The sequence below is a fragment of the Macrobrachium rosenbergii genome, chromosome 6 (assembly GCF_040412425.1).
Source record: "Macrobrachium rosenbergii isolate ZJJX-2024 chromosome 6, ASM4041242v1, whole genome shotgun sequence".
NCBI lineage: Eukaryota > Metazoa > Arthropoda > Malacostraca > Decapoda > Palaemonidae > Macrobrachium > Macrobrachium rosenbergii.
The window spans coordinates 23,581,648-23,604,629 of record NC_089746.1 but is presented as its reverse complement, the minus strand read 5'-3'; the positions used below and the strand labels follow the sequence as shown (position 1 = coordinate 23,604,629).

The window sequence follows — 22,982 nt, the reverse complement described above, 5'->3', positions numbered from 1 at the left end:
GAAATATGGCAGAATTGCAACGAATTGTGCAAATGTGGCCATTTTCCATGCATAGTGATCAATTGCTTGCCATTAGGCTTCATTTTTCTCAGTTTGAAGGAAAATTCTGTTTGAAAAAAGCATCCAGGGCTTGTACTCCCAAAAACATCCCAAGGCTTATAATAAGCCCTGGGTGTTTTTTGGGGATCAAACGGGCTTTTCCTTCAAACTGAGAAAAATACAGCCTAATGGCGAGCAATTGATCACTATGCATGGAAAATGGCCACGTTTGCACAACTGATTGCAATTCTGCCATATTTCAGATGTGCCCAAAAATGGTGCGAATGGTAAAGCTATAGCCTTGGGTGTTTTTGGGAGATTAAAAGGAGAGTTCTAATATTTATTAAGTTTTCTCTGTATTAGAAAGATTTTGCCTTTCAGATGAGTCTTATCTGGTTTGCAGTTACTTACCTAGTTTGGAAATATATATGCATATAAAAATATACAGTATATATATATATATATATATATATATATATATATATATATATATATATATATATATATATATAATATATTTATTTATACTGTATATAATCAGCCTAAAATATAAGACTTAGCACCAGAAATATTGCTATTACTGTTTTCATAGGAGTATGTAAATTTACAAAATAGAGAATGAAAATTATTACAACGATTAATCTCCTTTGTACTATAATGATTAACCAAAAAAATATAAAAAAATCCCAGTAACAGAAATAAGGAAATTCCTGTGGGTTTGGAAAAGTTTCGATCAGCAAATCATAAAACTGGTTGTCAAATAACGTCTTCATTTTAGTGTACATTATTTTCTCAATCAGGTTCATTGTAAGTCTCTTGAAAGTTTCTATTAATTCTTATGATAATCTAATTTTCTATTAGTTTTTTTAAAAGAATTAGTACTAGTGAGAAGAGAAAATTATAATCCTTATTCATTTCAATTGTAGGATATTTTTAAATAATCAAGTTGAGGAAATTACTGCATTCAGGGATTATTACTACTTTATTATTTATATATATATATATATATATATATACATATATATATATATATATATATATATATATATATATATATATATATATACACATACATATTTATATAAATGTATATATAACTATATAATAATTATATATATATACAGTATATTTATATATATATTTATACATTATACATAATGAAAAACAAACATACATACATAAATATATATATATATATATATATATATATATATATATATATATATATATATATATATATATATATATATATATATATAGCCTATATAATATAGGCCTATGTGTATTTCGTGTACATTTAATAATACTAATTTTCATGAACAAATATTTTAGTCTTATAAACTAGAAAGCAATAAAAGAAATTAAAAATAACTAACAATAAACGTTTGTGGTGCATCCCTCCTTTACGGCAGTGTTTTCGTTTACTATATCTATTGACGTCATCAACGAGTAGTGGAGGTATAACTGAAACTCTGCCACCTCGTCCACTTATGTAAAAATAGCTGACTAAAGTTATGATACATAGTCTATTCACTTTAGTGGTGTCTGCTCTTGCATAGTGGCTGTTATTAAAGGTATGGAATCATTTCAGGTAATAATGAAGTGTACACCTCCCATCAATTCTTATAGTTCTCAGTAATTTTTTCGACCTATGCAGACGCTGCCTTCCTCCATTATAGCCATCCGGGTGAAATGTAATTCTACCAAAGACCCTGGATTTGCATTGTGAATTGTTGTTTGTCTCAAAATAATGATGTGATCGGTAAACGATCTGAGAAAAGTATATTAAACAGCGGAAATAAATTTTCTAGCTTTGATTTCGTCAACAGTCAAAGAAGTTCTTTTGGTGACTATTCCAGACTCCTTGGAGAAGAACAGGCCTTTTTCGCAAGTAAACATGTAAAAAATGCGCTGAAATTTCTTCGGCGCAATCGAGCTGCATGAGCCCCGGCCCATGAATCTTTCAGCCACGGCCCGGTGGTGGCATGTCCTAAAGCGTTGCCAGACGCACGATTATGGCTAACTTTAACCTTAAATAAAATAAATACAGAGGTTAGACTGCAATTTGGTACGTTTGATGATTGGAAGGTGGATGATCAACATGCCAGTTTGCAGCCCTTTAGCTTCAGTAGTTTTTGAGATCTGAGGGCGGACAGAAAAAAGCGCCGACGGACAGCCAAAGCCGGCACATTAGTTTTCTTTTAAAGAAAACTAAAATATAAAATAAATTTTGAGCCTGATATTTTATCAAATTTGTTTGCAGCATCGGTTAATTTTATGAAAAATTTTTTCCTACGAACCCCATATCATAAAATTAGAAATGCCAAAGCTGGTATCCTAGACTCCTAAATTTTCCTCTTTATATTTTAAAATAAATTCCTCTAACCCTGAAGGGAGAGATTTTCGAAAATGCACCAAAATACAGACATCAGATTACGTTAAGAGAATATCTTATTTTATCTACAAAAATCTCCCAGTTTGGGGTGTCACAGACCACTAACCATACAAGATAACTGAAAAATTGCAATACACTGAAATTTGTAAACATTCTTGATTAGTAACAGGAATGATTAATTATACCTCTTTTGAATCAAAATCCATTATCGCCCTAAAGAGCACTCAATGCAATTTCTGACTTGAATAGTCATCTGCAAGGAAACGAATCCTAAAGAGACCACTACTATCAATCCTACTGAATAGGAAACTAAATCACATCTTCAAGGTCTTTGACTGATAAACATCGATCATGGTAACTATTAATTTTCTTTTGTAAATAAAGATCAAGTTGAAAGAATAACTGTTCATACTCTGATGTCAAGATGTCTTAGAGGAATATTATTATTCATAACTAACCACAACTGAAAACTACAGTATATAATTTGTGTCTTAAAAAAAGAAATGGCTATCTGAATCGAAATACATCAAAGGATTTCGTAACCACTGCTCTGCTACGGTGCAAAGATCCGAAAAATACGAAATTTAATATGAAAATCATCAGGTTTTATTCCACCATTGGTACTATGTTATTACAAACACCCATACTAATACCAATAATATATAGCCTATATATGTATGTATATATGTGCATGTATATATATATAATGTATGCACATAATACATGCACACATATATATATATATATATATATATATATATATATATATATATATATATATATATATATATCCAATACAGCACGAAGAAACATGTGCTTGAGAATATCACCAAGTCCACGTCGGAAGGTGAGTGAAAACAGGGACTTTGAACAAGTACTTTCGTAGTTTATTCTACATTTTCAGGTTCACACTGAATACAAAAGTTGACAGAGGTTCATATACAAAAACAGAAGGTGGAGGCGGGGTTACAGTTTGTTAATCTGGGCAGCATGTTCTTTAAACAAAAAAGACAGGGACAAAGGATCAAGGGATAATCCAGGGTGGAGATTAACATTCCTGGTGGAAGTAGCTTCGATGAACACACTCTCTAGCAGATTTCTTTTTCGATGGTCGCTGACCTTGCAGATGACCGTTGACTTACCCCAGTTCATCCCATGGCCTGTCTTAAGCCAACGATCCACAATGCCACTATTTGAGAAGCCTCTTGAAATGGCATATTTGTGTTAGGAGCTTCTTACTTTTAGTCCTTTTGATGTTTGACCAATATAAATCTTATTACATTCTTTACAAGGAATATATACTGTATACAATATTGTCTGAATTGGGTGGGCTATTCTTAATTAGTTTATTTCTCAAAATATTATTATATTTAAATACTAAGTTAATATCAATAGTTTTTAAAATGGACACTGCAGGAATGAAATTAGGATGAAATGGTAAACAGAGAATATTCTTAAGTTCGTTGTTAACAATGGTTAGTTTATAATATGACTTTTTTGCTTTATTTTTACAAAGTTCCAAAAAATATGGACGGTAACAAAAATTCAGGACTACAAATTCTAAGAGCTTTAAGATACATACTGGAAAATGTTGACTTCTTAATTTGTTTAGCATGATTAAAAATAAATATATGACAAATTATTCGTGAGTTTCCTACATACTTTAAAACAAAATTGGTGTTATTTCTAATAACTAAGACATCCAGAAAGGGTATACAATTATTTTCTTCATATTCTACCCACAGTTCTAGTAATTTAATTGAAATTAATTTTTATTTCTTTCTCAACTATGTAACATGTAAAAACGGGCGAGGTTGCGAGGAAGAGGTCCCATTCGTTGCAATATATAGAAGTGAATGTTTGTATATTTTTTTGGATACTATAGAAATCTGAACCGCTTGACAGACCCAGACAAAATTTTGCACACAGCCTCTATGTCACCCCAGAAAAATTTGACTCAAAATCAAACACCTACCCCGTGAGTGACATACAAACACAGACAAAACAAACGAAATTTTCATTTTTACATCACCTTTTCCTATAGTACTTTATGGATTAATTCTCATTTTTCACCTGAGGCTCCACCTTTTCTTCCAGGCACTGTCAGACGTGTGATTAAACTACAATAAATCCAAATCCCTTATAACATCAATTTTTTATCAAAATTTACGTGAATTTTGATCATAATTTAAGATAAATTATTAATATAATTGTTAATTACCTAAATAAGTTCAACATTGATACCTAACCGGTATTATTTTTAAACAAATCGTATTATTCTATAAATGTATCTGTTGGTGACGTCATTGATCTCCTCCCACTTCAAACCCTATAATCAGATTAGTACATCCAAAATTTAAACAGATGTGTTTGACTGTATTGGAATTGCTTTCATCCAGTCATAAGGCAATGTAATTCAAAATATAACTTCGACCACCACAACAGTCAGCCCTTACAATTCTCGCCACGGAAAAAAGTAGTAACAGACCAAATGTTTCTGTTACACCCTCATTAAAAACTACTCGCATCGAAATTACCACATTTTTTTCGGTGTTCATCTTAAGCCAAATACAGAATCTTTTGGTACTAACAACATCACATCTAAGTACTTAACGAAAAAAAAAATTGTAGTTACGGGCACAACTTTGGAGATCAAGAACAAATACATTACCATCCACGCATGCGTACTAGTAGACCAAATGCTTCTGTGACAAAACTACCCCCTCGTTATAAAATTACTCGCTACGAAATTAAATTTTTTTCTTCAAATTTCATATTAAGACAAACATATCTTATTTATACACTGCGAATAAAATACAAATTCTTAAGTACCTTGAAGTATTACCGTCATTATATCTAGAACAGATTTCCATCGGTTTGGTGTGCAGTGAATTTCACGTAATACATAAACGGTCCGTCTACTGTTGAAAAGGGAGACTGACCTTCCCTCCCCACCCAACACACACAAATACACAGACACACCTAAGCATCCATCGTGGAAGTATAAGATTTTTTATTTGTTGTCTTTGTTCTGTGAAGCCTTTATTCTTTTCTAATAAGGGAACGTAACTTCCTTTCTCCCTTTACCTTCCCCTCGCCCTCTACGCCCCCTACCCCTACCCTTCCTCCTGACCTTCCCCTCCAATCCCCCTCCCCTTCCCTTCACCTTCCCTTCCGTTTCCCCTACCTTTCCCCTTCCCTTCGCCATTGCCCCTCCTCCTGTGTATGTATGCATATGTGTATGTATATATATATATGTGTGTATATATACATATGTAGCCTAAATGTAAACTGTAAATAATTCATATATATATATATATATATATATTATCTATATGTGTATATATATATATATATATATATATATATATATATATATATATATATATTCACCACTGGTAGGCCATAATCTTGTTATATTATCAAAGTACGTTCAATGAATGAGCGATTAGCCTAAATTAGTGGTTAAGATGTTACCACAAACATCCCATACCAATGACAATGTACATGCGACGAGTGCATGTATACAGTATATATATATATATATATATATATATATATATATATATATATATATATATATATATATATATACTGTATATATATATATATATATATATATATATATATATATATATATGTACATATACGTAAATTGTGGCCACATTTAAATACGATCATTTCTTCAGTTGAGTTCGCCTTGAACAGAAACAATGGCAAGGGTAAGAAACAAAAAAAAGTTATCTGTAACACACCCATGCATCTGCTAACACAAACACACATATACTGTACATACATAAGTAAATTGTGGCCCACATTCAAATACGATCACTTTTTCGGGTGAATTGGTCTAACAAAAGAAAAAACTGGCAAGCGTTAAGCACAATTGTAAAAAAAATTATTTTGTAACACTCACCCATGCATCTAGTAATACTTCGTAGGCCCGACCTTTCGTTTCAGCACCTCCTTAAGCCTACTAGGGGATAGAATTCGCCAATTTCTGAAGCAGGAAGGGTTCACAGCTGTCCCAGATCAAGCGTATGGCGGTCTGGAGTTTGTCGCTGCCCAAATGTTTTCTACTGGGGAACTGCCTGGCCAAGACTTAATATAGTCAATTTGGCAATCGTTTAGCCAATCAGTGACGTAATAACTGGCGAGAGTGAGTGTGAGTGAATCACTGACGTCACGTAATTGGCGGCGTGGCACCTTGCACCGTCCTGGTGCAGAATGGATGTCCCCCCTATTTCTCAAAACGAAAATTCCAAAACGTCGCCTAACAGCGTCAGGTAAAATCTCTTTTGACGTACTCGCTCTTGGGAAGAAACACTAAATCCCCCACACCACCATATCAAAAAAACACCCCCAGCACCATAACATACCGGGGAAACCTGGCCGTGAGTGCAGCATTGTTAGGCCCCAACTAATCACTGTGAGGCACCTCTACTCCATCTTTCCCCTCCCCACACACGTGAAATGTAGCCTCTCCTATCCTCCCTCTTCTTTTGTGTGTCTGGATGGTACGTGTGGATACGTGGTCAAGCAGTTGAACATTATGTTTTTAAAATCTCCTTGCACTTGTCAAAACTGGTGGTCTGTATGCCGTTTCCTAAGCATGAGAGTGCGAGGAGAAAGCTTACGGGCGGTTCCATGACCAAGAGCTGGGTATACCGCCAACCCGGTTGGACGCCATGAACTAGGCAACAAGACGCCTTCCAGTTCTTCACCTATGTCAATTTGCTTCACAATTTCACTTGTTTTCAACCCCACCTTATGACATTCAGTTACACGGACTATATAATGGATGGTACACTTCTTAAACATGTTACACATTCGTTATACAAGTACGAACACCGACCGTTAGCGACCCGCTTCGGTTACACACAATCTTCGAACAGATCTTAACGATAGCCCAGAAGCTACTGATCTCATGCGGGGGGAGGGAGGAAGGGTTGGGTTAGTTGACATTTAGTAATTTTTTGCTCGTAGATTTTTTCTTGAGAAAAATTGTATGGGGAAATAATCAATCATTATAGTCAGTTTCATTTCACCTGTCCACTCACGGGTAAAGGTACGGAACAATACGCATGGGAAGCACGTGCGTGACTGACATTCAGCGTTTCCGAAATCGTGATAAATATTAAACTATTTTTTCAAAAACGCATTTGAAATGTTTAATATAGACAAAGAACCCTCGCCCCTTCTGATATAATTAATAAACACATCGATCTTTATTCATAATAACATAACATATACCAACACAAACACGAAAGACTAGGTTGTATCCAACACTCTACTCAGATCAAACGCAAACGAACGATGAGCTTTCAGCCATTATGACTGATCTTATTAGTATTGCCCAGACCACTCTTAAGGGCCCCATAGACGTTACGGTCGCCGGATCCGGTCGTCTGAACCGGAAGTGAACCTCACTGTCTTTGGTTTTCTCCGACCAAAAGTGGGCGGAGTCCGTCGGCCTCTCCGACCAGCTTGCAACATGTCGTTGCCAGGTTCGTGGCTTCCGTTTTAGTTCAGTTGGCAGGAGGCCTCCACGTCTAGGGCGTGATCTCAAGATTTACTTCAGTTTCAACTAGACGCTGAAAGGGTAACGTGGCCGCTACGTCGGCAGATGAGTTCTTGGAGGAGTTTATTGAACGTCGAAGGAAAGCGAAATGAGGCTTATGATAAATTAGTTTGAATACAGGAGAAGGATGCAATATATATATATCTACTGTAGTATACAGCAGGTCTATGATCCGTTAAAGCAGACTAGGCAAACCTACGTTTCTGTAGCCAAGTACGAGTAAAATTTTCAACTTTTTTGAACAAAAAATTTTAAATTTATACAAGGAAAACTGAAATATTAATTGTGATAATTGCCTTAATGTAAAAAATTATGACGACATGGAAAGCAGTACCTTAGGACTGATAAGCCTTTACAGTTGATATCTGCTGCAGTGGTATAAATAATACAAGGGGCCCACGCACACACACACAGTGAGAGAGAGAGAGGAATCTTTTAAAGCTACACAGGGTTTTCACGTCAGGTAGACGTCGCGTTTGGCGTTTGAATATTTTTCACGGGTTATTCGTTCAAGTTTCGTATTTTTTCTTTTTTTTCGTAAGGTGTCCCGCTCTTTGCAGCATCATTTGCTTAAAAATCTTATGCTACAGACAACCACAAATATACATTAGAATATGCATTCCTTCTCCCACTTAAGAATAACGTATACATTAAGAACAGTGCGTGAGTATCCCTTTGTCATATTTTAATATTTTCACACAGTATTCCATGAAAAACTAAACTGAATTTTGCAAATACTCATACCATTATTTAATTTATATATTTCTCCTTCATTACAGCGCTGAATAATCCTGATGGGTTTCGGCGCTTGGTCTTCAAGACCTAAATTTCATAATCAATCAGTAAATCATAAGGGAAAATTTTAAGGAAAAATTATATTGGTAGCCAAATTTTACGAGTCATAAAAGCCTTCTCTCTCTCTCAGCAAATGTGATTAACTAGGTTTATTATGGCTCAGTGTGTAGTTTAGTAACTCGCTGAAAGTTGTCACAGTTTTCAATCTCAAGGACAAATTATTGTTTTTATTATTGGCTATTGAAAATAATTTTCATTGCTCCATGTGTTTTTGTATCATAATGAAGTCTAATACTTGATTTAAATTGATGACAGTTATTCTCACGAACTTAAGCAGTTTGGAATAGAGTTAGCATTAATGAAAAGGACTTAAATATAATAGATGTGTGTGTGGTTTTCAACTCTTGAGTAACAAAAAAGTTGGAGAGCTTTGTACAATGCCTTTCGTTGCAGCCTAGCATTCAGATGCAAGTTCAAATCTCTGTGTGTGTGTGTGTGTGTGTGTGTGTGTGAGCCCCTTGTATTATTTATACCACTGCAGCAGATACCACCTGTAAAGGCTTATCACTCCTAAGATACTGCTCTCCATGTATTCGTAATTTTTTACATTTCGACGATGATCACAATGACATCTTTTAATCTGTGTTTAGAAACTTATTCTGTTGCAAAAGCATACATGGCCATACGACTAGTGGAAGGACAAGACCAACATAATTGTTGTTATTTACTCCTAATAAATAGAAGGAAAGATTTTCCTCGGGTGGATGTACATGTTTATTTACCAATATTTATCCTGCATTTAAAATAGCTTAAGTAGTAATCTCTTCTTTTATCTTGGCAGTTATTTGCTCTAATCTATTTCGATTCTTATCTAGTTCACTTTGGGCTCAAATTGTCTCAATATTTCATAATTTTTTTAATAGAACCATGACTGCTTGCGCTTACTCGCCCCCCACCAGCCTTTTTTTTCAAGACTCGATTACCGCGGGACAAATCTCATCAGCAAATAATGTGATTTCCGTGTTAATATTACAGTAGACTGGCGCCAGTTTGTAAAAACGAATCAGATCAGTCAGTCAGTCAATCATTATTCGAGCTGGCTAACTTTACAAGATAATGCCACTAGGTGACCTTTGCAGAACTCAGGACCCTGACACAACTGAAGGGAAGCTCTCCATGGTCGTTACCATGGTTCCTGAATAACGTCAAACCTTCCTTTCCTCCCTTGTAAACCAAACCTCCTTATTTTTTCTTGACCTTGCCCTTTCACCTGCAGGGTAACGGCCACGCGCCCTCACAAAATGTTGGTTGCGAGAGATTCGGGTGACCCGTGTGACCCCTATTTCGTTATCTTCTGATCTTTCGTGACCTCACGCGAATATTCTGTTTTCTTTGATCCAGTTCAGTGAGTTTCCTGCGTTTGTAAGGATGTAGGATCCATGATGCCCTTGGTGTGGTTATAGGATTATAGGTGATTGTTCTTACAGGTTTACAGTTGATGACTGTTCTTATAGGATTATAGATGATGATTGTTCTTACAGGTTTACAGGTGATGATTGTTCTTATAGGATCACAGGTGATGATTGTTCTTATAGGATCACAGGTGATGATTGTTCTTATAGGATTACAGATGATGATTGTCCTTATAGGATTAGAGATGATGATTATTTTTACAGGATTACAGAAGATGATTGTTCTTATAGGATTAGAGATGATGAATGGTCTTATAGGATTACAGGTGATGATTGTTCTTATAGGATTATAGATGATGAATGTTCTTACAGGGTTACAGGTGATGATTGTTCTTACAGGATCACAGGTGATGAGTGTTCTTATAGGATTACAGAAGATGACTGTTCTTATAGGATTAGAGATAATGATTATTCTTACAGGATTATAGAAGATGATTGTTCTTATAGGATTAGAGATGATGAATGGTCTTATAGGATTACAGGTGATGATTGTTCTTATAGGATTAAAGATGATGAATGCTCTTACAGGTTTACAGGTGATGATTGTTCTTATAGGATCACAGGTGATGATTGTTCTTATAGGATGACAGAAGATAATTGTTCTTATAGGATTACAGATGATGATTGTTCTTGTAGGATTACAGAAGATGATTGTTCTTATAGGATTACAGATGATGATTGTTTTTATAGGATTAGAGATGATGATTGTTCTTACAGGGTTACAGGTGATGATTGTTCTTATAAGGTTACAGATGATGACTGTTCTTTATGGTAGAAGGATTAAGTGTCCTGGAAAATGCATTTAAAATATTTTCTGCATTCATACTGACACAAATGCAGTCTCCTGAGAATGCGCCAATTAGCAGGGACTTGACTTGGTTATGTATATTCATCTTCCTCTCTACCGCGAAAAGAAGTATTCGCTTTATATAATTTTATATAAACTGGCTAGCTCATGCAGTATTTGCGCTATATAATTTTGCATAAATTAGTTAGTTTAAGCAGTATTTGCTTCATATAATTTTGCATAAATTAGATAGTTTAAGCGGTATTCGCTTTATATAGTTTTGCATAGGTTAAAGAGTATACCTTTTCATATCCATCATCGAAATGAATTGAAATCCCCAGTGATTACGTTAAATGTTACGCGAATCTCGAAGTCATTTCGAGAATTTGGCTTTATTCGGAAGAGGAAACGGTGTGGTAGAAACAATCAAACAAGATTCTGGAAGCGAAAAAATTGCATATAATTCAGCCATTCCTGGTAATCATCTTTGGCAGAGGCCAAAAGGAACCTTTTAGGCAGGCTGAGTTTACGTAGTGGTTAGCAAGGAAATTTTAAAATTATATAATTTTTAGCTAGAAATTTGGGACCTTTAGAAAATAATATATATATATATATATATATATATATATATATATATATGTATACATACATACATATATATACATATATATATATACATATATAAAAATATATATATATATATATATATATATATATATAAAGGCAATAGCCACGAAGGGAAAAGTGAAACATGGAGTGGTTGCTAGGCCTTTCAACTTACTGTCCTTTATTTAGCAGACTGATAGAAATATATTACGTCTTGGATGACTTTAGAAGAACTATCTGATGACCTGTCAGTGGCGCTTCGCTGCAGGTGTATTTATGCTGACATTGGGAATTTGCTCAGTTGGATACAGAGAGCTATTTGATCATGATCCAAGCACATGGAAACAGTATGATAGATCATTGAATCGATGTCACTGGAAGTGACCAGGTTCCAGTGGGTATGTGAGCGTGTAGTGCAATCTCCCATGGGACATTATGAGAGGAACAGTGACTCTCACAGGCAGACTGCCTCGTTCTTGGGTGGCTGATATGTACTTTTAGCCTGGTGTAGTGTTTAAAGAAACCGCCACTATGAAGATACATCATCTGGACCATAGAAAAAGTAAGTAACATTTACATCTTTTCCAGACTTTAGAAGGAAAACTCCCGGTTGGGAAGCAGTGAAATTTATCGATGTCTACATGATGAATTTTCCCATTAGACATTTTTCTGTGGAATACAAAGGTTAATGAACACCATTTCAGGTTTTAACATATGATATGTTTCTTTCAACAGGAATTCGAGTTTCGTCCTGAGAGGACGAATGTTTGGGAACTGGTGTTTTTACTCTTACATACTATATGACATACTGTAGTCTCGAACAATTATGACCTTAATACATTTTTAGGACTACCCCTGTGGTTTGGATGCGGGATCGGAGGAGGCAATCCCTGCCTGAATATTGTTTGTAAATTGGTCCTGTTCTTAGAAATTATGTGTATATATACAGTACATACATATATATATATATATATATATATATATATATATATATATATATATATATATAAATACACAAGTATCTCTCTCTGTCTCTCTCTCTATATATATATGCATATATATATATATATATATATATATATATATATATATATATATATATATATATATATATATATATATATATATATATATATATGAACAAAGTTACAGCCACAAAGGAAAAGTGAAACAATGAGATGCTAAGTACTTTCGTCTTATTACCAAATTTATATATGAAATTTTTTGAAAGCTTTTACATCCTCAAGATTTTCCATTTTCCTGTAATATGGTGCCGCTTATGTTGATGATCTTTTAGCCATCATGCCCAAAGATTTGGATGTAAATAACATTGGACCAACTAAATGATCACACACACACATATATATGTATATATATACTTCTGTATGTATACATATATATGTATATACAAATGTGTATATGTATGTATACATATATATGTGTGTATACATATATATATGTATATACAAATGTATATATATTTATATATATGTATACACACATATACACACATTTGCATATATATATATATATATATATATATATATATATATATATATATATATATATATATATATATATGTTAAATATATAAAAGTATATATATATATATATATATATGTGTGTGTGTCTATGTATTAGTACTATTGTTTAAATTACATTGTTATTTTCCGTAGAAAAAATAAAAGTTTATGATAACAATATTTTCAATAAAATTTCGATTTTCCTTGTATAAATTAAAAATTTTGTGTACAAAAAAAGCTGAACATTCTACACTTACTTGGCTACAGAAACGTATGTTTAAGGGCTTATTCTGCTTTGACGGATCATAGACCTGCTGCATACTAGACTATATACCACAGACTAGCAAGATGCTGTGTATGCAACATAGTTACTCTTTTACCTTTGTAAACTCGTGTTGCATAACTTGCTTTACATCCCTAGGATTATATGCCCCAAGGAACGACTAGTGGCGCGGCAGAGAATTGCGGCCAGCAACCTCTTGTACAGTGATATTGGTTGTCTGATACAAGTGTGTTTTTTATCTCTATAAGAGAGGAGACCATGTATATTAATTTCCCCAGGGGGTTAGTGCCGTCAGTGCACCTCAAGGGGGGCACTGTAGGCATTGCTAAAGGTTGTTTGCAGGGTCCGATGGGCCCCTAACTGCAACCCCTTTCGTTCCTTTTTACTGTACCTCCATTCATATTATCTTTCTTCCATTATGCTATTAGCCCTCTCCTAACAATTATTTCGTAGTGCAACTGCGAGGTTTTTCTCCTGTTACACCTTTCAAACCCACTGACTCTCAGTTTCCTTTCCAGCGCTGAATGGCCTCATAGGTCCCAATGCTTGGCCTTTGGCCTAACCTATATATGCCATTCCTATATAATAATTCCATGTTGGTCTGCTCTTCCATTCTCGGATAATTAAACCAGTCACCAGGGAAATGTTTCAATTCATCAAGTAAACAAGCGAGATTACTGCTCTTCTTCGACCAGTTTAGTTCAGGTTCTCCTTTTTCACTGGGATTTTCCATTTTCTGCTGCAAGAGCGAAGTCTATAGCGTCATCACTGAACGGAGCTGACACGTCTTCCCTCGACCAGGTTTCGGCAAACTGAAGTGAATCCGAACGTCTATGGGCAACGCGGATACCGGAGTTAGAACAGAACCTGATCCGCCGGTCGTAACGTCTATGGGGCCTCGTATACCTATGCTCAAAAAGTATTCAAATCACAATATTTACTTGTCATTCAAACTTTATTCTACGTGCAGTTTCATTGCATGTGTATGGAAATAACTTTATTTTGATACCAAATATTGTTTACCTCTAAAACATGAAGCGGGGACCAATAAAGCTAGGTCTATGCTACTGATTCACCAGGTATTTTATTTTACTGACCTTCTTTTAAGCACACATTCATTCCATTTCAGTCAGAAATTACTTTTTTATTGTAACCTTTATTTATTCATTCTAGCTAATTATCGTTCCAATGTCCAACAATGAAAAAAAAATTGTATGCCTAGATTGGCCATTTATACCGTACGTTAACAACGCAGGATGACGGGAATTGCATGGGATTTTAAATTTTTTTCTGGATAAGTTATTTAGCTAAACAGTTCCGAAAGTGCCCAAACACTGAGCTAAGACAATTATTTGTATGCTCAAGGAAAAATTATATAAATATGCAGAGTATTCTGGAAAGAAAATCATAAAAACATAGCTGTCATCCATGTTATAACTAAAATATCCCACCTTCCCGCCAATACAGTAGTGGTTTTTCCATTCACCTCCCCATGTCCTAGACAGGCTCATAGACAACGCTGTTCCTTGCTTTTTTCGAATATTAACCTACTCTTGTAATTTACAAGCAAGAAATGATCAAAATGCTTCTTACTTTTTTGTATTACCTAAAATGAGATAAAACATATAATTTTGTTTAAAGGCCATCGTTCGTTTGCATTTGCCCTGAGTAGACTCTGTTTGTTAAAAGCTCGTCACTCAACTAGATAGGCCCTCAGTCTGTCTGCTGACCGGTCGTTGTGCTGATCGGGTAAGCCATGTGTTCGTCACAAGTTCATCTGAAATCCCGTCTTGCTACTTAGTTCCAGCGCCCTTTGCCTCCAGATGGATAGTAGAACGCATTGTGATGCCCTTGGACATTAAGTTTTTTTTTTTTTTTATCGATATCAGTTCTGCGATCATCAGTCTCCGGTTTGTATTTTCTTGTCTAATTACTAGTGTTGCTTGCATCGATAAAATTAAAGAAACCCACCACAAACGTCCAGACGGCATGACACTACGTCCTACCACCCACCAGGGGACAAAGGGCGCTGGAAGTGGGGTTAGAGACTCGGGTAGATTTAGTTGTACCCCTCACCTGAGGACGGTGTGACTGATATCGAAAGAAGTACTTATCGTTATCGTAATAATAACAAATAAAAATGGGCCGAAGTTTCTTCGGGGCAATCGAGTTTTCTGTACATCGTATAATCGAGGCCACCGAAAACAGATCTATCTTTCGGTGGTCTCGGTATAATGTTGTATGAGCCACGGCCCGTGAAATTTTAACCACGGCCCGGTGGTGGCCTGGCCTATATCGTTGCCAGACGCACGATTATGGCTGACTTTAGCCTTAAATAAAATAAAAACTACTTAGGCTAGAGGGCTGCAGTTTGGTATGTTTGATGATTAGAGAGTGGATGATCAACATACCAATTTGCAGCCCTCTAGCGTCAGTAGTTTTTAAGATCTGAGGTCGGACAGTAAAGTGCGGACAGAAAAAGTGCGGAAGGACAGACAAAGCCGGCACAAGAGTTTTCTTTTCAGAAAACTAAAAGCTGATTATTTTATTCTTTAAATGAGACAGGCAAAGGTGTATTAGGATCATTACTACACAGAGAGAAGAGAAAATTATAATCATCAGCAACTATTGCACTTTCCTTACCCTTATAAGCATATTAAGGGAAGCGTATTTTTAAATGATCAGGTTGAGGAAATTACTGAATTCAGAGATTATTAGTAATCTTGATTGCAATTCGGCCATATTGCAGGGGTGCCCAAAAATGGCCCAAATGATGAGGCTATAGCCTTGGGTGTTTTTGGGTGGTCAAACGGACTTTTCCTTCAGACAGAAAAATTCAGCCTAATGGCAAGTAATTGATCACCATGCATGAAAAATGGCCACATTTGCGCAACTTATTGCAATTTGGCCATATTTCAGGGGTGCCAAAAAATGGCCCGAATGGTAAGGCTATAGCCCGGGGTGCTTTTTAGGGGTCAAACGGACTTTTCCTTCAGACTGAGAAAAATGCAGCCTAATGGCAAGCAACTGATCACCATGCATGGAAAATGACCACATTTGCACAATTGATTGCAATTCGGCCATATTGCAAGGGTGCCCAAAAGTGGCCCGGACTATTACATCAAAACAAAGTACAGAACGGAGAGAAAGTAGTTGAAATAAAAACAACAATAAGCGCTCGTGTTCCATTCTTCTATGACGGGAATGTTTTCGTTTACTGCTTATGATGACGTTATTATCCATAGTTATGAATGAGTTCTGCATGAAATCCCCAGCACTCACTGTTTATGAGGTGATGTAGTTGCCAGATACCACTTATATAATCATAATAGGTTTAGGCAGGGCTGTGCACAAGGGGGGTGGCTTGGGGTGCTTGAGCCCCTGCCCTTTTTCTTCTTGATAGCTAAGGTGCCCTTTTTGTCAGAAATAATAATTAAATTGGACCATATTATCCTTGCAACTCTTCTTCTTCTTATATTTATCGTATATTATTACATAACTTTAGCACATAAAACATGGCAGATTTCATTTTCAAAAACTAAGGGAGTACCCTTTTTTCCACTTGAGCCTCGCCCTTCTGAAAGTCTGTGCACGCCCCTGGGTTTAGGAATCGATAAATACTCAAATACTCACTTTTGCTGTATCCGCTACTGCATCGTGATTACTTTTCAAAGTACAGAATTATTAGGGGTGTTATGAAATAGCAGTTGGCCTCCCTACGTAAAATTCTCTGTATTTGTCAACCAGGAGAGTAACCGACTAATCTTTTTTCCGTGTTTATGCAGACGATACTTTCCTCCATTGTAGCCATTCGGGTAGCTGTAATTCTTACAATAATAATACTTTTGCATCGTTAATTGTTTTCAGCTTTCACAGTTATCATATGAAAATGTAATATAATCTGATAAAAAGGTATCAGAGAAGGAAAATAAATTTTATAGTTGTAATTTCATCAAGAATTTATATAGATTTTTTAGTTAACACTCTAGACTCCATGGCTAAGAACACGCCCTTTTCACCATTAAAAACAAAAACTGGATACTCTTCGATGAAGGAAAATGATGGATGATTATATCTTTAAGAGCATTTATTCATTTTAAAGCTATTTTAAAATAGTTTATATAGAATTTATGACTTTCTGGCATCATCATTTGGCGATAAGGGGGGTTATGACATTTTATTTTCGTGCAATGTGCAAAGGTAAAATTTTGGAATCATAAGGTTTCCATGGTTATTCCAATAAAGACTTTTTTATGAATTTGCTTCAAAGCGATATAGATATATTGTTTATTTTTCCACAATTTTAGTATGACAAACTGAATAACCTTCTCTCACAAGGTATTCGAGAAGCCAGTGATTTTTTTATGCCCTGCTTTTCGAATCACATTAATTTTCATCTTTCGCTTCCTGTGCAGCCTTGTTACAATCAAAATGATTTGTCTGCGCTAAGCAGGCTGCTGCTGCAAACAGTATGTCGTTTTCTAGCACTAGGTTTAATACTATTCACTCTTCTAGGAGTGTTATCTTGGCTTCAACTAAAATGTGGAGTAGTTAGCTCAGCGCAGTTGCGGAATCCTCTGATCTCCAAATGTTTAAGCGAGGAGCAAATTCATTCCTGCTCTCTGCTGACGTCTCATGAATTTCAATTTTTTGGTGCAGAAAACTTCTATATCTTCAGCTTCCTCATATCCCTGTGTATTACATTGCTCATCGGCATCTAGGTTCTTTAATATGTAACAAAACCTTTCTTGCATTTTTATCTTCTCTTGGCGAGTATAGTCTCATCTCACGACATTTTAGAATGAATTAATTCAAGGGTATAAACTTAGGTAATGGGATTCTTTACAGTATGCTTGTTTTCTTAGTTGAAGGTTTTTTTCGTCTTTTTAATGAAATTACAAATCTGAATCTGATTAATGACAGTGATTCTTCTCATGCATATCGGCATCTGTCTTTTTCCTCTTCATCGTCAACTACCTTCCTACCATTCTTTATTATTTTGGTTTTTCTTATTTTTCCTCGTTCAATGGGACACGTCTGTTAGTTCTTAATTTTTTACCGCATTACCCTGGAGGGTTCCCCTTAGTGTGAAACAAAGAGTTTCAGGTGCTGAAGAGCATTCCACCAGTCCCAGGTAGACTGAGTAAACTCAACAACACCTCTGACTTTATCTTCAAACTCGACGGAGTTCATGATACCGAAAGGATAACTCACAGACTGAATAACTTCATGTTTTAATATCACTTCCTAACCTCAGTGAAGCCTGACTCGTTTGTGACTGAACTCACACGTTTTTATAACAAAGTTCTTTATTGATCTCACCGGTTTACATTCAAAATAAAATACATGGTGTATAGTGAACTACATAAAAAGCTTTTACAATTTATTTTTACACCAATCAAATAAACCATCTTACAAATTTAAAAGTTAGACTTTAACATTAAGGATTATAGTTATTATTATAGCTTATTATATATTAAACTTCTATTCAAGATTTCTGCGTCCAACGGAGTGAACGAACAAGCGTTAGAGACCAGGGACCTTTTAGAAGAACCAAGATTATATTTTGACTTTGAAATTCCAGATTCTTCTAAGAACTCCTTGAGCCATCAGGTAGGTCCTCGTACCCACAGGAGGGGTCTCTGCCCCACGGAAAGGCCCGAGATTCCATCCTGTGGGGATCAAGAACTTACTGGAAGATCTTAGATCAAGCAGACAAGGCCCTGGGATGTAGGCCTATACTGCAAGGTCTTCGGTCTAAAGAAAAGAAAAAAGAGAAGAAAAATATTGTAGGGCCAGGGTCTTCGTCAGTGTATTTCAAGAAGGCCGTTGGTCCTACAGAAAAAAAAAAATGGAGTTTTTATGTATTTTATTTTTACTGGGTCACGGTTTCCTTGACAACCACAGTTTCACCGGTTGGGAGAGTGGTTGTCTGGGTGGTGACGAAAGTGCGGTGCTTAGCACGGATCATGGAGAGGCTGGACTCAGCAGTCTCAGCACGCTCTTCAGCGGCCTCCAGCTCGCGCTGGAACCTGCGCACGCGGGTCAGGTTGGTGGAAGATACAGCTTCCTGGAAGGAGACACGAAGAGAACGAACATCAGCAGGGAGTTTTACATGAGTTCGCAAACCTCTAGCTAACTTGGACCAAACAGATTTGAATCAAGGTCTATTTAATTGTTTGGTGATAATCATCATCTTGAATTTAGTTATTAGGATTTATTTCAGAAAAAAAATGACACGTAATTTTGATCTTTAAGACTGAATATTATGATGTCATTACTATGCATACACACGCATTCATTTAGAAGAGCGTATTAAACACGAGCTTCTACCAACAAGTATAGTTTTCATATACTACTGAATGCTTACAGAGACACCCATTATTCAACACACTCGCTTACATACATTCGTATATAGAAGTAAAAAAAGCAGAAATCCGTACATCAACACAACACAACATTTACGGTGATATAACTTTAAGCACAACTCACATTCTACTGCCAGCGACATCTCACAAACATACGCCCTCTCTTCCTCCAGACCAACGAAGCTATCTGATCGATCTTGTCAGAACTCACCTGTTCATTCAGCTGCCTCTTGTAGACGTTGATCTTCTCATAAGTCTTGTCGAGGGTCTCCTGAAGGATGCTGATGTTCTTGTGGTCTTCCTCACACTGGAGCAGAAGTTCCTTGACGTTGCGTTCCTTCTTCCTCAGGATCCTGATGGTCTCCTGGTGACGTCTCTGTTCCTCATCAAGGGTGACCTCAAGTTCGTGGATCTAGAAACCAAGAGACGAAAGGAGAAAGAAGAGTAGAATCTGCTCCTGCGTGGTTCTAACGCTGCCATTAAATTTCTGTTATCACAAATGGTTATGGTCATCATGGTACTAGCTTTATTAGACTTTGAGTATCCTTCTAATGGCCTCCTAATCAGACCCATATCCCATCTCACCCTGGCTAGTTAAGATTGATCTAAATTATATAACGCATTGTTTGCTCACTTAGATGAATAAGAGGACCTATAATTATTTGACAAGAGATGAAAGTTATCGTCATTTTCAATGAGGTATTATCGTTAAAAATAATCGGATTATAGTGTCTTTGGGATGAGATGTAGAAATCGCGAACAGAGGATGGAATGGAAAGCCAATATTACAAAGGGGTAACATTATAAGACTTTTTCTTAACTTAACAAAAATGAAGTTTTCTATTTGCTAGCTAAACAATGAATTTCTGGCACAAAAGACAACCCTCAAATACATTATAGCTAAATCTAACAATAAAGTTGTACAAAAAAAAAAGAAAGGATGAGTTTTCAACCAACGTACCCTAGCCTCAAGCTTGGAGACCATCCTCTTGGCACTGACGAGGGAGTTAGCCTCAACGTTCTCGATGCGGATGTTGAGGTTCTTGACCTCAACCTCCAAAGACTTCTTGATGGACTCGATCTTGACGTAGCGTTCCTGTTCCTCGTGCAGGATTTCCAGCGAGCGCTTCAGCTCAACGGTGGTCTTGCTCAAACGCTCCTCGCTCAGCTGTTTTCCAAAAGAAGAAGACGCATCAGTGAGACCAGGTGTCAAATTTGATGAGTAATTTGGCTGATACACAGGATTTCACATTTTGTGAAGTTGATTCTATGCTTTATTCAGAGAAATAATAGCTGCAAGAATCTAGGAAGAAGTAATAAGAGCCTGAAGTACATGTTAACTTGGTCTTCTGATTAATTCCCTGTTTTGAACCCTTATAAAGTTACTTCTGTAACTACATTTAAACATTTATCATCAAGCATTTCTGTTTTACTGGTTGCTCGTTTAAGCAAGAGCCCGTGCTGGCATAAGGTCAGTTTAATCTTATAACAACCACAAGCATTAACCGGCCGTCCTTGGTATTAAAGAAATTATAGTTATGAAGACAAAAACTTTAAGCACCAATGTTCCTTTTCCTCATAAATAAATATTTTTCTGTCTGTACTTTTCTAGTACTTTTCCTCTTACCTGCCAATGTAACTGCTAAGGCTATTGGAATATCTGAATCTATTGACTATTAAAGTATTCTAGAATTTCCTCATCTTGACCTACAGTAACTATGTAGAACAAGAAGAAACTTCTCATAAAAACTCGTTATTTTTTTACAAGGAGAAATATCACAAAAAATATTCATAAAAAACACCCTAATTTTTTTACAAGAGGAAATATCACAAATATTTTCCTGTCTACAAAGAACACAGTAGTAGTTTTTTTTTTATTCAGCTTTTGGACAAATGGTGATCGGATATGAAAATTTAAGGAAAGTTTATTTCTTTCCTGTAAAGTATATTTTCTTATTTTTTCCATTTTTTTATCAACCCTGGTTACTAGGAACATTGCCTACCCGTCCCGTTGACTTTCAATTGGAATAAAAATAAAAACGATTGGGAAGCAATTACCTTTCAATCAGTCCTTCCCTCTTTATTTTACGTTTTCACGGCCTCTTTTGGTTCACAGAGATTTTCATCTACAGTAAACTCTTAAAATTCTTCGAGAATTGCCGTCAGATAGGCATATCATTAACTATTTTTCCTCATTATTATTATTATTATTATTATTATTATTATTATTATTATTATTATTATTATTATTATTATTGCACTATCTAACTACTGAATTCTGCAAGAAACGAAATTTTTTGTAACTCTTTATTATTTTGGTGCAACGTTGTTCCTGCTGTTCCCCTTGAGCATGTCCTACACGTTTTTCAGAGATACCTGCAAATTCTCAGCATTATTCAGTCCACTGTTTACTATTCTAAGTTGTCTCCAAATAATTGCAGGAACTGCGACTTTTCTTTGCAGGAAATTGAGACTCCTTGAACCTTGTCACAGTTTATCCCCGAGGCATTTTTACTTGTACCTGAATTTTTTTCAACTTTGTATTCTCTGTTCGCCTAACATGAGACCCACTTCTGTTTTTGTTTTCCTTGCAATATGCCAGCTTTTAGTCGCCCTGTCTCAAGGACTTTGGTTCTTTCTCAGCTTACCCTGAGCTCCTTGCTGACTTCGTCGTAGTCACCAGCGATAACTGAGAGTTCCTGTTCGAGCTTCGACTTGGCGTTGGCGAGGTTGATGTTGATGGTGGTGAGGTCCTTGATGCGGGCGCTGGACTCTTCGTACTGCAGCTCGGCAGAGCGCTTAGCACGGATGGCCTGTCGGGGATGCAGACAACAAGGATTAGGTCTAATCGCCTGTGGGTTTTTTTTTTTATGCCTCTAACTGTCTGTTTACTGGAATTTCCCAAAATTTGTTTCCAGTTAAAGTTGGGCAATAGGAAAGTGACGGGATCATCTGTGATGATTGTAATTGCGGTACGTATAATCTTTGCCCAAAAATGTACTAGACAGCTATGAACCCAATATCTTAGTGATGAATGTTGTAGACTAAATTTATTAAATTTTAAGAAATTATAAGAAAAATATCAAGACAAAAAGTTTCTGATAACTTCTGAGAATAGTTATCGAAAATATAA

The 22,982-nt window shown here is 35.9% G+C and overlaps 2 protein-coding genes across 3 annotated transcripts in view; one reads left to right on the top strand and one right to left on the bottom strand.

Annotated features, from left to right (window-relative positions):
* The first annotated feature begins 6,661 nt into the window (after positions 1 to 6,661).
* Positions 6,662 to 19,187, top strand: LOC136839812 (tenascin-like). The gene is made up of 4 exons (XM_067106142.1): positions 6,662 to 6,720; positions 10,087 to 10,140; positions 10,298 to 11,007; positions 19,066 to 19,187. The coding sequence occupies exons 1-4, from the start codon at positions 6,662 to 6,664 to the stop codon at positions 19,185 to 19,187; spliced, it is 945 nt and encodes a 314-aa protein (XP_066962243.1).
* The window catches only part of LOC136839316 (paramyosin, long form-like), a 127,421-nt gene continuing 123,142 nt past the window's right edge, over positions 18,704 to 22,982 (bottom strand). For both annotated transcript variants that reach the window (XM_067105190.1, XM_067105189.1), the window contains exons 14-17: positions 22,498 to 22,662; positions 20,811 to 21,017; positions 20,061 to 20,261; positions 18,704 to 19,551 (exon numbers count right to left, since the gene is read on the bottom strand). In XM_067105190.1, coding sequence (XP_066961291.1) covers positions 19,357 to 19,551; positions 20,061 to 20,261; positions 20,811 to 21,017; positions 22,498 to 22,662 — 768 coding nt within the window. In that variant the 3' untranslated portion in view covers positions 18,704 to 19,356. The remainder of the gene's footprint in view (positions 19,552 to 20,060; positions 20,262 to 20,810; positions 21,018 to 22,497; positions 22,663 to 22,982) is intronic.

Bases quoted from the DNA above. Each gene is read 5' to 3' on its own strand.
- LOC136839812 (XM_067106142.1), top strand. From the start codon at position 6,662: ATGGATGTCCCCCCTATTTCTCAAAACGAAAATTCCAAAACGTCGCCT. The intron at 6,721-10,086 runs GTAAAATCTCTT...TTTCACCTGCAG, and splicing joins ACGTCGCCTAACAGCGTCAG to GGTAACGGCCACGCGCCCTC. The intron at 10,141-10,297 runs GTGTGACCCCTA...TTGTTCTTACAG, and splicing joins GCGAGAGATTCGGGTGACCC to GTTTACAGTTGATGACTGTT.